Below are 12,820 nucleotides of genomic sequence, written 5' to 3'. Positions count from 1 at the left end.
AACTATCAAAAGGGAATATGGCAAAAAAGAGCTTTATAGTGCTGCTCCTGTCGCACTGCTATTTCTATGAACACAGCTGTATATAATACATATATATTTCAGTTAAAGCCATTGACATTGAGCTGTCTCTCTGCTGGCATCGTCATCATCGTCGACGACGTTGTCGTTTTTGGCCGTTGGCATTTTGAATGGATCGAAGCTTTATCGGTTTTATCCCAAAAATGTACATCCAACAAATGTGGACAAAATAACAACAAAATATCATCAATGTGTGTGTGTTGATTGTTTATGGACAAAATGTAACGAACTATTTTGAAAACAACTAAAAAGCGGAAACTCAAAATGTTGACCATATATATATTTTTGAATTGGAGACAGACAGACATATATGTTTAGCTCGATCGTAGGCGTAGCTATACGTAATCCCCAATCTATCCAAAGGGATATATATATATATATAAACATAAGAAATATATTCTATAAGGCGTTGCATCCGCTGTTTTTAATATCTCAGGAAATCAACAAAAAAAAACAAAACTATGAAAACATGTTCAGTACATTTTGTGGCGGTTTTTCTAGTTGGTTTTCCAAATTTGGTAACGAAAATTTTGAGTCGATCACCTTATTTTGTGTATTTCGTTTCTTGACTAGACCATAAAAATATCTAAAGCAATTGCAATATGGAAATCCGCTTGTTAAGAGTCGTTTTGATATCTTTTTTAAGGAAATTCTCAATTAAGAGATATTCTTCTAGGACTTTTCGATATAGAAAGTCTTTGTATTAACAAACCTAAACCAAATCTATGTATATTTTGCATTGAAACCATGCCATGCTTTCTTCAAAATAAGCTTGATTTTTTTAAAACATAGCATTTCCTTATTAGGATTTGAATGGGTTTCAAGAAAAATCTCTGATTTTAAACATATAAACTATGCTTTGAAAGCATGCTTTTTTTTTTAGAAAAAGTAACCATATAAGGTGATTAAAATTCTTTCGAAACATTTAAGGAATTTATAAAAACATTCCCATATTTAATTTCAAGATAAGTCTTTGATTTCCTAACAAAAAAAAACTCCAAATAAATACATTTACTTTTTATCCAAAAATAAAAGTACCGGGACCCACAAAATTCGTATATATTAGGTAATTTGATTTAATCCAACTGGCGAACCGTTGCCCATTCAAATCTTCATCAGACAACACTTATCTGCCGTGGATCTCCCTTGCATTTTAAATGGCAAAATTTCGTTGCTTTTCCGTCCGTTGTTCACATCAAACGGCAATCTTATAATGCCACAAAAGAAGACCAGGCCAAAACGGTTAACGGTCAGCGCGTTGCGGAAAAGAGAGCGACAGATGAAGACAGCGGCGAAAGAGACGGGTAGATGCCAAAGAAATGAAAGACTTTCACTAACTAATTAGAATTTCAGTGAACGCTGGACGACAAATAAAAATGAAAGAAATGCAACAACAATAGGTTTTATGATTATTTTTAGTTTTTCAATTATTAGGCAAATTTTTGCGAAAGTCAACTTTGAATACCGTTACTCTCTGTTGCGGATGCACTTAAAAAAAAGAAAGAGACGGCTAGAGATGGAGCGAAAGAGAAGGGAAATGGGAACTGTGAGATTTGAAAAGACATGGATATGGGAAATCCTGGATTTGGCAAGGGGTCTCCCCATAAAATTTTGAAAAATTTCCAAAAAATATTTTGTTGCCAGTTTTTGATGCAGATCGATGGGGAATCGATCCACAAATCGTTTAAGGTACTTCGCTCGAGGATCGGATGAGAATTGGCAAAGATATAGCTATCGATGTGGGTCATATAGGGAAATCCTGGATTTGGCAAGGGGTCTCCCCATAAAATTTTGAAAAATTTCCAAAAAATATTTTGTTGCCGGTTTTTGATGCAGATCGATGGGGAATCGATCCACAAATCGTTTAAGGTACTTTGCTTGGGGATCGGATGAGAATTGGCGAAGATATGGATACAGTTAGGGGCCCAGAATTGTCTCATCACAGATTCTCGGCAAAACAGTCTACTTATTAATATCGTCAATTGGTGAATCATCTATGAGATCACAGCGAGCCATTAATGAACGAACACATTTAAGAGCACAGAAAAGGCAGTCAAATATGAAAATTTGGCTTCGATTCAATGGAATAATTTAATTCGTGATCGGCAGTTACATTTTAATGATTTCTCAACTTAATTTCAGAAAGACCGAAATACAAAGTATGGATGGAAACAATGTGTCTTAAGCTTCGCTTATCACGCTTCTCGTAGACTGGAAACAGACCGCAACAAATTGCATTTCCATTTCAGCATTTACAAAAAAGAAAACGAAAAGTGGATGCAATTTGCTCGAATGCATTTATCTTAAAATTCATGAAAATAAAACAAAATCAAAGTCCATGACTCATCCATGGTTTTTGCACTCCACCACTTTGTTGTTAAATTTATTTTGTGAAAGTGACACGTGCGGTTGTTGAGCCTGCATCCCTTTCTGCAAAAATTTTTGGCAAAAAAAATATATATATATTTGTGGAAAGGCAACAGTAAAATGATTCACCCGGATATCGAGGATATTTGGGTGTGAGTTTATAAGACATAGGGGTGGCTCAATTACCACCCCAAATGGGAATGCTCAGGCCAGTTTTGCAGACAGTTCAGGGTTGGGACTCTTATTGGGTTTGGATATCACTGGAAAAAATATTTGTATGATAAATTAAGGTAAGTATTTAGTTAATGAATGTGAGAGATATTTGTAAATTCTATCTATTCTATTTTATAGCATGGAGCTGCAAGACGAGGACCGCGACTTGTGGTGGAAGCTAGTAACGAACAACTGCTTGTAAAAAATTAGTAAAGTAAAGGAGGAAATAAGAGCCTGAAATGGGTAGAACCGACTAGTTTACCTAACTTAAAAATAAAAACTAAAATAAGATAAGCAAGTAGGCGATCAACGGTGGATTTTGTGCGTCTATAACCACCGCAAAGTAAGTATGGATGTGACCTGCCTAGATCGAAGATGAAGGCAGATGAATCAACAATAATTTAATTTAATTCAATTCCCTTTTTTTTTCAAGTGCATCTTCTTATGGGACTGTCATTGCCAAAATGAGGGTCGCTGCATAAAAGGCTCAACCTTGAACACCAAAAATACCCGCCAATGGATCTGAGGGTGGCTCTGGTGGTGCACCAGAGCGGTGTGGGAGTGGGGGTGAGCCATTCCGTCCTGGGCCAACATTTTCAAACCTGGAATCTGGAACAAGATCCGGGGGTGAGATCAGCTGTTGTTAATTTGTTTTAGGGGTGGTGGCAGGGGTGGTGCTATAGGTCTACATATTTCTGGTGGTGCCCGATTACTGTAATGTAGTGGTGTTGGCAGTTCCATTGACTAATCACTCATTCAGCCTCACAAGATTCTCCGGGTTTTTTCCGGTTTAATATTCCTCAAATAAAGAAAAATAACCAAAAAACCCGTCACTCGATAAGAAGAAACTCTGGAATTAATATGCTTTCCATATGCGTTTGAAAGATATGAATATGGAAGAGATATGGGTGTGTTTATACGAAACTCACATCCCATATATGCCAATCCATAAAAAATAAAAGAACACAACTCAAGAGGCCTTCTCCGGTTCCCCGATAAAGTCAAGTAGGAATCGAGGCCCCACCCTTTTCGGGGTTTAGGGAATCTTTTGTTCAAAATTGCATTCAAAACGAAGGGGAAGTTGAGATCGTCGACCCCTGACATCATAAAACAGACCTTTTAACACTTGGGGTTTCATTTAAGAAATCTTAGAAAGGAATATTTAATTTTTAGAATATTTTCAAAGAGTTTCTGGCCGGTTTTGAAGTACATTTTTGAATATTATTACGCTTATTTATAAAGTGTAATTAAATTAAGGAAGTTTTATACCGAGAAATGAAAGAAATTAAGAATTTAAGAGCTCCTTTTAATATTATTTCATTCATTTATGTTTTCTTCTTCTCAAGAAAAGGCAAACACTTGGGGTGGCTTGTAAATGCCATTAAAAATTTTGTTACTCGGAGGGTTAAGACACTTTCCCACGTCGCCGATCCTGGGGGGGTGTTAATTTATGACAATTCCAAAAAGGGCGTGGCAGCCAAACACTTCCGACGCCAACTCAAAAAAAAACGAAGAGGAGAAAAACTTTTCGAAAAAAATTGAAAATAAAACAGAAAATCGTAAAGGAGCCAGTCTCTTGCAGTTCGTTGGGAAAAGGGTTGCACTCAAAAGGCAGTGACTCATCCAGGGTAGACTTTCTCACTCATTTATGCGAAATTCTATACAGGTATATGAGTATATACATATCTATATGGTAGGGTATATATGTATATAGATATGTGGCTGATAGAGACAGTCAGGTGTTTCCATATCAAGGTGAACACTTTTTGTGATTAGACATATCGAATTTTTTTTCTGGTTTCAGTTAACTTATCAGCCAGTCACAAAACCATCAATAATAACATTCCTAACGGCTCAATATCGCTCGATTTCTAACAGTAAAAATATGTTCCCTTGAGACGATCTCGGTTTTCATGGGAATAATGTCTAGAATAACCTTAGAAAAGCAAAAGAATTGATTTATATTTCATTTTCTGAAGAGTATTAAGAGCCTTTGAGTGTGAAACTTTTGAGATATGTATTTTTGAAATACAAATATACTTATTTTAAAAACGATATATCAATTTAATGGTTCTTATCCCAAAATATGTGTGCAACATGTTGCATGATTCACCCAATACGGGCTTGGAGTGGAACATACCAAGAGGAAGTTGACTTTGCGAACCCAACACTCTAAAAAAAATATAAAAATTTAAAGGAAAAACCAGAAGCAATCCATAAGATATATTTTTATGACTATATCCGAGTAATATCTGAATAATATACTCGTAAAACTTTAAAAAAAAGAGAGAAAGAACAGTGTATCCCCATGATCAGTGACTCGAACTCAAGCGGAAACGGAGCTCGATTAAGAATGCAGCTCACAGCCGAAAGAGAGATTGCAGATGAGGGAGCGAATTGAAATGAAATAAAAGGGAAAAGAGCTGTTCCTCGGCACTCCCCCACTCCACCCCCCACTCTTTTGCCCAATCACCCAAATAAAGTTGGAAAACGAAACACGAATATGTGTATTCGTGGCGTTCGATCGAAAATCGTTATTATTCAAATCGCATTCGAAAATATCGTAGGACCTTAGCAGGTAGACGGACGCCTCATAATCGATTCCCATAAGACTCTCCAATTTTGCGACCATAAACGGCTCCAAAATGGACAGACACTCCAAAGCCAAAGGAAGAAAAAAAAACAAAAAAGAGAGTGAAAGAGAGGGGCTAGCCATAGCAGAGGGAAAGGGGAGGAAGCCGCAGAAGGAGTGGGGATGGCAGTACAGTGGAGCCTCAAATGAAAGGATTATGATCATATATATTTTAGAGGATAATCTGTATAGAACAGATTTTAAGGATAATCTTTATTTTTTTGAGAAAAAGTACATTTTAAGGACATTTTTCTGTAGTTTTGGGTGTGTTTGCTGCCGGCTTTTTTGGGCTGGGGCGTCGACTCCACATACACACACACACACACATATATACACCCCGACTCAGACACACTCACGCAATGTCGTCGAGACGGGTGCGGGAAGTTCAAGTTCAAATTTATTTTTATTATTTCATTCTGGTCTCTCTTGTATCTTTCTCTCTCTCTCTCTGGTCTTTTCCGGTCTGGTGTAGTAAGCCTGCAGGTGGGCGTGGGGGAGGGAGCGAGAGTGAGATGAGAGCACCTACATATGTTTGGAGCCGAGCTCCGAGCCAAGCGCAGCTTATGCTCATGCGCCCACTCTTGGTGGCTCTTGTCATCTATCTGTCTCTCTTGCCCCCACTCTCTTGATGCAGCGCCAGAGACTGCAGTTCGGCAAATGCAATGCCAAATATGGTTATACGCATCAGACACAACACCATAACGGACAGTGGAGCCTCCTCTCTACAATTCTCTCTCTCTCATTTTTTGTTTTTTTGTGGAATATGTAGTTTATGTTGCCCCATACCTGGAAAAGTGGCCCCCTCTAGCACATGCACATTGATTTATAATGCAAAGTGATCGATTGGCGGCATTTTATGGCTCACCTGAAAAACGGGAAGTGGAAATGGGAGGTTAAAGGTGTGTGTCTGTGTGCGTTTTTGTGATTTATGTGGGTTTTTTTTTGTTTGTATTGAAATTGAGCTTTAAAATTTAAGCTACAATTTGAGATATTTTATCAAAGTCAGACTTTATCGATCTAGTGCGAGTAAGGGAGATAGATAGACAGAAAGAGACAGAGACTGGGTGCAAAAAAAAGTGAAACCCATTTTCGGAGGGGGAGGGGGGGTCCACCGGCTCTCCTCGGTTTTTGAGTCTAAAAAAGGGCATGAAAATTCGTCGGTCCAAAAAAAGCATAGAAAAACGGTAAAAACTAACTCACAGCGCAGAAGCTGCTGTGTGTGTGTGTGTGTGTGTTGGAGGTTGTAACACATAGATACTATATACGCACATATAGTACATAGCTGTTGCAGCAGATAGAAATCTACAAATAGTTTTTACATAAAATGTTACAAACTCGAAATTATGTAATGCATCCTTTGACCTCTCAATGACCTTTCACACCCAAAACCACATCTAATTAACTTAACATAATTGTACGCTTTTAACAGATGCAATGCCAAAGTTCAAAAGGTTAATTCAGTTACAAACACACACACAGATACAAACACATACACATACATACACATACATACACATATCCTTATCATTATCATCAATTGCAGCTGTTTTCATTCTGCAATTACTCTTTGCCACCCAAAACTCTCTCTTTTCTTTTGCTCTCTCCCGCTTTCTCTCTCTCTCTATCGGTGTGGGCTGCATCTCAGGGGGTGTGGTGGGTGGTGTATTAGATTAGCGGTGCAATTTTAACGGTGGTGGTTTTAAGACCAATTCGAGAATTCGCCGCAAATTTCAGGGGAAAACTTACCCCGACGGATGGATGATGGGAGAGAGAGTGAGAGAAAGGAAAGGTAGCGAGTACGCCTGCGCTGCTTTAGCTCTAGCTCCAGCAGCAGCACGTGCAAATATTCACATGTGTTATTTGCCGGCTTCTCTCTATATAACGTTACATGCACATATCTCTTTCTATATACCCATCTTTGTCTTTTGTCGTATACCAACATATACATATGTATATGTGGTAACCCTGCTTGACCCGAACCGACTCGACCCGACCTTCTGTTGCTGCCCCATCTTGAAGGCTAAAGTGCTTTAAGACCTTTTTTTCTTTCCAGAACATTCTTAAGACACTCGCATACATATTTAATAATTTTGAAGAGGATTCTATTCCATTTTCATCATAAAATCGTAAAGTTTTTACAAATATTGAAGGTTACCCCAATTTCAGATGTTGTAACCGCCAATTAGTTAACTTTATTGCCTCTTCCTCTATGCTTTTTTCAATTTTCATGTAATTTCCTCCTATCAGCAAGGTCTGAAAACTCGATTCTCGATTCTATCCAGAAGTCAATCAGAAACTGACATTTATGTCGGACATTTAGTGATCAATAGATGTCCTAGAGGTGGGGAAGTACAAGTTTTGATAAAAAAAAAAAACAGAATTGATAAGAATTGTATAGATATTTTTGTGAAAAATATGCTAAAATGGAATATTTTTGTTAATCAAGCAGAGCATGTCGCTGTTGTCTCTCTCTCTTGTTTGCAATACCAAAGTTTTATGGTTCTACGTGAGTGCCCCATGGCGTATCTTATCCAACCCCCCAACCCAGACCCTTAACATTATTTGCGTCACGCTGTCGCACCAATTTCAACTGACGCAAACCGAAATATATGTTTATGGGGGTATCTACAAAAAAATTTACGAATTTTTCTAGAATATAATGCTAAATATATCAAAAAATTCTATGATCAAGACTTGTGGTTTAAGTAAGAATATTAAAATAGTTTTGAAATGACTTAATATTACTCTATGATTTCATGTATTGCCCCTTTTTTGAGTAATGCCACAGTTTCACAATCTCAAGTGTTCAAATATTATGGCCCCCACTTAGCCAGAACCGATATGATCCTATATATATATGGGAAGTACTATATACTACTACTAAACGTGGTTATAATAGTTTTAGGGGTCATAAGAATAAATAAAACGACTTAATCTAATCAAGTTGGTTCTATTTCGCTTTATCAACGACATGGTGACTGGGTAACGGTAAAGTTATAGGCGCCCGATCCGTACCATTTCGATAAGATTGTCATGGGTATTGCGTAACTCGATTGGAATACCATTGAAAGTAAGTTTTTTTTTCGATTAAAGACTATAAAGGAAATGAAACTAATCAGGTAATGATGATGAATTTATTTTTGATAACAAGTTGTGGTCAATGGGGGATTACTTTGGTGATTAGCCCTGAAAATTTTTAGACTTTGGATTAAACAAAAATAATTAAGAAATAAAAGTATTCACTTTCAATACCAAAGAGTATTCTAAAATTTATTGTATATTTTTGTGAAATTTATTTCTTTCTCTGCATTTTCCGCGTGAACGAATTTCAATTAAAGCCAAGTGATCATGGATTTAATTTGATACTCTCACGTATTTAACAAATTACTTAATTGTTTCTTTTTTATGGCACTTGCTTCTAATAGATAAAAGCGACACATTTCGCCAAATAAGGGCACAAAATCGAAACGAAGCTAAAATAAAAGCAAAAGCAAAGCTCATGAAAATGGAAAAATGTAGACCGAAAACGAAAATCTAATTGCAAATGAAAACGCGGCGAGGTCAGGGTCTTGAAATGTAAATGGAACAAGGTTGATTGATTTCTTGGGGTAAGGTTTAGCCCCTAAGGGAATTACTATTTTGTTGTTTTAATTTTCAGTAAAATATTAATAAATTTTATTTAAAAAGTATATTTTAATAGTAAATTAAGACCTCCAGAAGCTTATTTAATTGTTATATTTTTGAAAATGAAATTCAAAAAACTGTTAGGCCTAGCGCCCTCTACCGGTACTTTGCGGCATTTTGTTATAATGATCTGGCAACCTTGTTGGTTTATTTTTTTCGAATCATTTTGTTTATTTTTAGATTTATACCTAAAATGTATATATTTACCTTTAAAACTACGTCTTATTTTATAAATTTATATCAGAAAATAAAAAGCTGTGTTGTAAAGTGAAAGAACAAAATTATTTGCTTTTTAAACACTTCTATTTGTCAGTTTTATCTTAGATGCCTTTTAAATAAGTCTCTTCTGTCAGTTTACAACATAATTTTAACCTGGTTGAGTTGTTAGAACTTTTTAAAGAATTCTTTTAAAAATTTCAAATTTTTTCAAGTTTTTACAGCAGTTAGCGGTAGTCTTTACATTTTCCCACCATTTGGCAACACCGCGGAAGAACGATAAAATTTCCCCAAGCTCGATTAATTTCCCTCCCTCTCGGCGAGCTTATCGGATGAACGCCGCTTTTTGCAAGTGAACATCTTTTTACTTGTCTGTTTTGGAGCAGTTCGCCGGCGATACAATCGCCGATCTCTTCTGACCAAAGGTGCACTGGTGCGTCATGCAGATGTGGAGGTTCATTGGCTGCCTACTGGTCCTGCTGCTGGCGGGAAAGACCGTCGGCTACGACAAGGAGATGACCATTTATGTGGATGCCGGTCGGATCGAGTGCCTCTATCATCCGGTGCGTCAGGGCGAAACTATCGATTTTGAATACCAGGTGATCGATGGCGGTCACGGCGATCTGGACATTAGCTTCACCATGATGGATCCCATCGGTCTGGTAATTGTTAGCGATTACAAGAAGCCGGAGAACATCCATCGCCACGAGGTGACCAAGGAGGGTGGCGATTATCGGTTCTGTTTCGACAACTCCTTCAGTATGTTCAACCGGAAGACGGTCTTCTTCGAACTGATCGTGGAGCGGGAAGGCGACGAACACCTGGGCGATACTCAATGGAACGAAGTGGACGAACTGGCTGGCCTCTCTCGCGAGGAGTACTACGACATGAAGGTGCAGGACATCATGGACTTCATTGGACGCATTCGTCTCCAGTTGACCAAAGTCCGCCAGCTGCAGGATGTGTTGCGGTCGCATGAGGCCAGGGATCGGAATCTGGCGGAGACCAACTTCCAAATGGTCAATAACTGGTCGATGCTTCAAATAACGGCCATGATCGGTGTCGGTCTGCTGCAGGTGTTCATGCTGCGTAGCATCTTTGCCACGGATGGCAGGATGCATCATATGTGGCGCAAGCTGGGCATTTGATGGGGATCTCCATCCCGATAGCCGATAGCTGAAAGCCTCTACCAAAGATGTCGTTGCCGGGAGCATTTATCACACCACCGTCACTGGAGGAATCCTATATCCTATTCTAGTTAAATCCTAAACGAAAACGCCTCTTCGACCCACAACACTTGCCATCAACCTTAGTCATTAATTCTATATATAATCCGTTTATATATATATATATACATATAGCGTAGGCCCTCCTCCTCGATTCATATTTATTCTAAATGGTGTGTTTGGAAAATAGCGCTGTGTGTGCGTGCGTATGTGTGTGGTTGTGTGTTACAACAAAAACAGAAACAGAATCAGAATTAGAAACCGAAAAGCAATTGTTCGATATTAAATTTAAAAAAAGAAAAGAAAAATGTAAAAAATATAACTTGTTATCTAATTCTTAGATGGAAGGTATTAAGTCTTCAATATAAATATTGATAGTTTTCAACTGATAATAGCTACGTTTTTAAGGCAACGTTCCACTTTTCTTTTTTTAAGCCTCTCAAGAGATAAAAGTTAAAATCATAACTGGAAGTATTACCAATATTCCCTTGGGCCTCTATTTTTTATCATGTTGAACTTTAAACACTCGGTGTACTCTGCTAATTACTCAAAAGTGCAGTTGAGTGCCAAGATAAGGGGTACAAGGGAATAGCTTGTTTCAATTACTAAATGGCTATTAAAATAAAACAATGTAGCTACAAAAAATGCACTAACTATTAAACATTTATGTCTTTAACTTTTCACTTTCATCTTTCGCGGTAGGATGTTTGTATTATGATTTTTAACTTAATAGTTCTATTGTTATAAAGGTCTAGGCTCTAGTTATTCTATTAAAGCTTATTAAACACAATTTAGTTTTTGGGAGAACCTCTAGGCTACCCGCATCAGTTCGACTTCTAGGCTTAACTTACTTCCGGTTAGAAGTTTTTCATAAAATACTTTCCCTCCCTCCGACATATTTTTGTGGAAAATTATTCAACTAATACTTACCTCCATTTAAAACCCTAGTTTTAATCTGGAGAAGTTCCAAGTCCTATGTTTTTTTGGAGAAAAGCCTTTCAATTCTAAATCTATCCTATTTCTATCTTCAAATTTATTGAAATAACATTGAATAATGTTTTGGAAAACAAAGTTTTTGAAGTGCTTTTCCTTTTGTTTTGGAAATAAAAACAATACTAATCTCTCATCACATGAAAAAAGAAGAAATGAACATGAACTACAAGATAGTTTTTATATATTCACAAAGAAAAGCCTTAAAACATCCTTTTCCAATAAGAAAAACTGATATCCTTGAAGAAAATACTCCTTTTTTTTGGGAATAAGAACTTTTCACTCGATTTCTTATCCCATATTCATGGAATATATACTACCTTATTGAAAAGAAATGTAGACCACTTGTGACACTGTTAACCCACTTCTGAACCACATCCTTCTCCAGGCTTCCTCTCCAGGAAAGGTGCACTCGTTGATTTTTCGCAGTTTTCAATTGTTTAATTCGCTTAAAAAAAAAAAAAGGTGATCAGATCCATGTTATTACTAGCATATGGTGTTTATTGGCGTTTCCGCGTGAAAACTCGCTTGCAAACAGGCAACGTGGACAGTGGCAGTGGATCCTGGCGCGGTCAGGAGCTCCTCCTGCCAATAGCGACTGCTGGCTGCCTCCGGGTCGTGTGCAGAAGGTTTCTAGGAGTAGGTTAACGATGATTTAGACTAGGCGGCCTTGTTTAGACGCTTCTGGCGCTCCAGCAGCCGGCGCTCACGCTCGAACTCCTTCATACGGAGCACATAGTCCTCGTACTCGCAGGTCAGGTACTCGTGCTTCTCGTGGGCACACTTGTACACAAACGGGAAGGTGTCCGTGCGGCAGGCCTGATACTTGATGGCCAAATGGGCGCAATAGTCCCGGGCATCAAGTGGCAGCTTGGCTGACTCCATCTCCTCCTGGGTGGCGATCATAACACGCTCCTTACGGCCCTCGAAACCCAGCAGTGGATCAAACGTCGGCACCACATCCGGTCCGGGGAAGACATCCGGTTTCAGGTAATGATTCAGTGCATTCCCCATCCTGGAAACGTTTTCAGATGATTACCAAGTGTCTGTATTCATTGGAAATTGACAAAGTTAAATTACGTAAAATGTTTTTCTCCGTTTCTGTGGCGGCGCAGCTGTCAAAGTTCTTCTTCTTGCCGTTGTGACAGCTGCTGCGGCGCGATGCTGCCAACTTGCTAGCAATGTTTGGCGTTTTCAAGCACTGGCTGGTCAGCTGGCGGTTTAAAAAACTTGTGTTCAATTCTAGTTTTAGTTTCAGCATTTAATTTGAAAGTTATTTCGTAAAAATCCTATAAATAGGCATTTTAAAATATATATAGAAACAAAACAAAAGATTGTTGGAAGATTTTTAAAAGGTGTTGGGTTTATCAAAGTGTCAAGGTCTGCTATGATTTTACTAGAAAATTTTAAATTC

At 37.9% G+C, this 12,820-nt stretch overlaps 2 protein-coding genes across 2 annotated transcripts; one reads left to right on the top strand and one right to left on the bottom strand.

The window, feature by feature from the left end:
• Positions 1-9,309: 9,309 nt before the first annotated feature.
• On the top strand, positions 9,310-10,808 carry LOC6504739 (transmembrane emp24 domain-containing protein 5). The gene has a single exon (XM_001966248.4). It carries the CDS (start codon positions 9,631-9,633, stop codon positions 10,336-10,338), a length of 708 nt encoding a protein of 235 aa, XP_001966284.1. The 5' UTR covers positions 9,310-9,630; the 3' UTR covers positions 10,339-10,808.
• A 1,072-nt stretch (positions 10,809-11,880) lies between these two features.
• On the bottom strand, positions 11,881-12,778 carry LOC6504745 (NADH dehydrogenase [ubiquinone] 1 beta subcomplex subunit 7). Its single transcript, XM_001966247.4, has 2 exons — positions 12,487-12,778; positions 11,881-12,421 (listed from the first exon to the last, which is right to left on the bottom strand). The coding sequence occupies exon 2, from the start codon at positions 12,418-12,420 to the stop codon at positions 12,067-12,069; it is 354 nt and encodes a 117-aa protein (XP_001966283.1). The 5' UTR covers position 12,421; positions 12,487-12,778; the 3' UTR covers positions 11,881-12,066.
• Positions 12,779-12,820: the final 42 nt, after the last annotated feature.

This window comes from Drosophila ananassae, chromosome XL (genome assembly GCF_017639315.1).
Source record: "Drosophila ananassae strain 14024-0371.13 chromosome XL, ASM1763931v2, whole genome shotgun sequence".
Lineage (NCBI taxonomy): Eukaryota > Metazoa > Arthropoda > Insecta > Diptera > Drosophilidae > Drosophila > Drosophila ananassae.
This window is presented reverse-complemented; position numbering and strand designations above follow the sequence as displayed.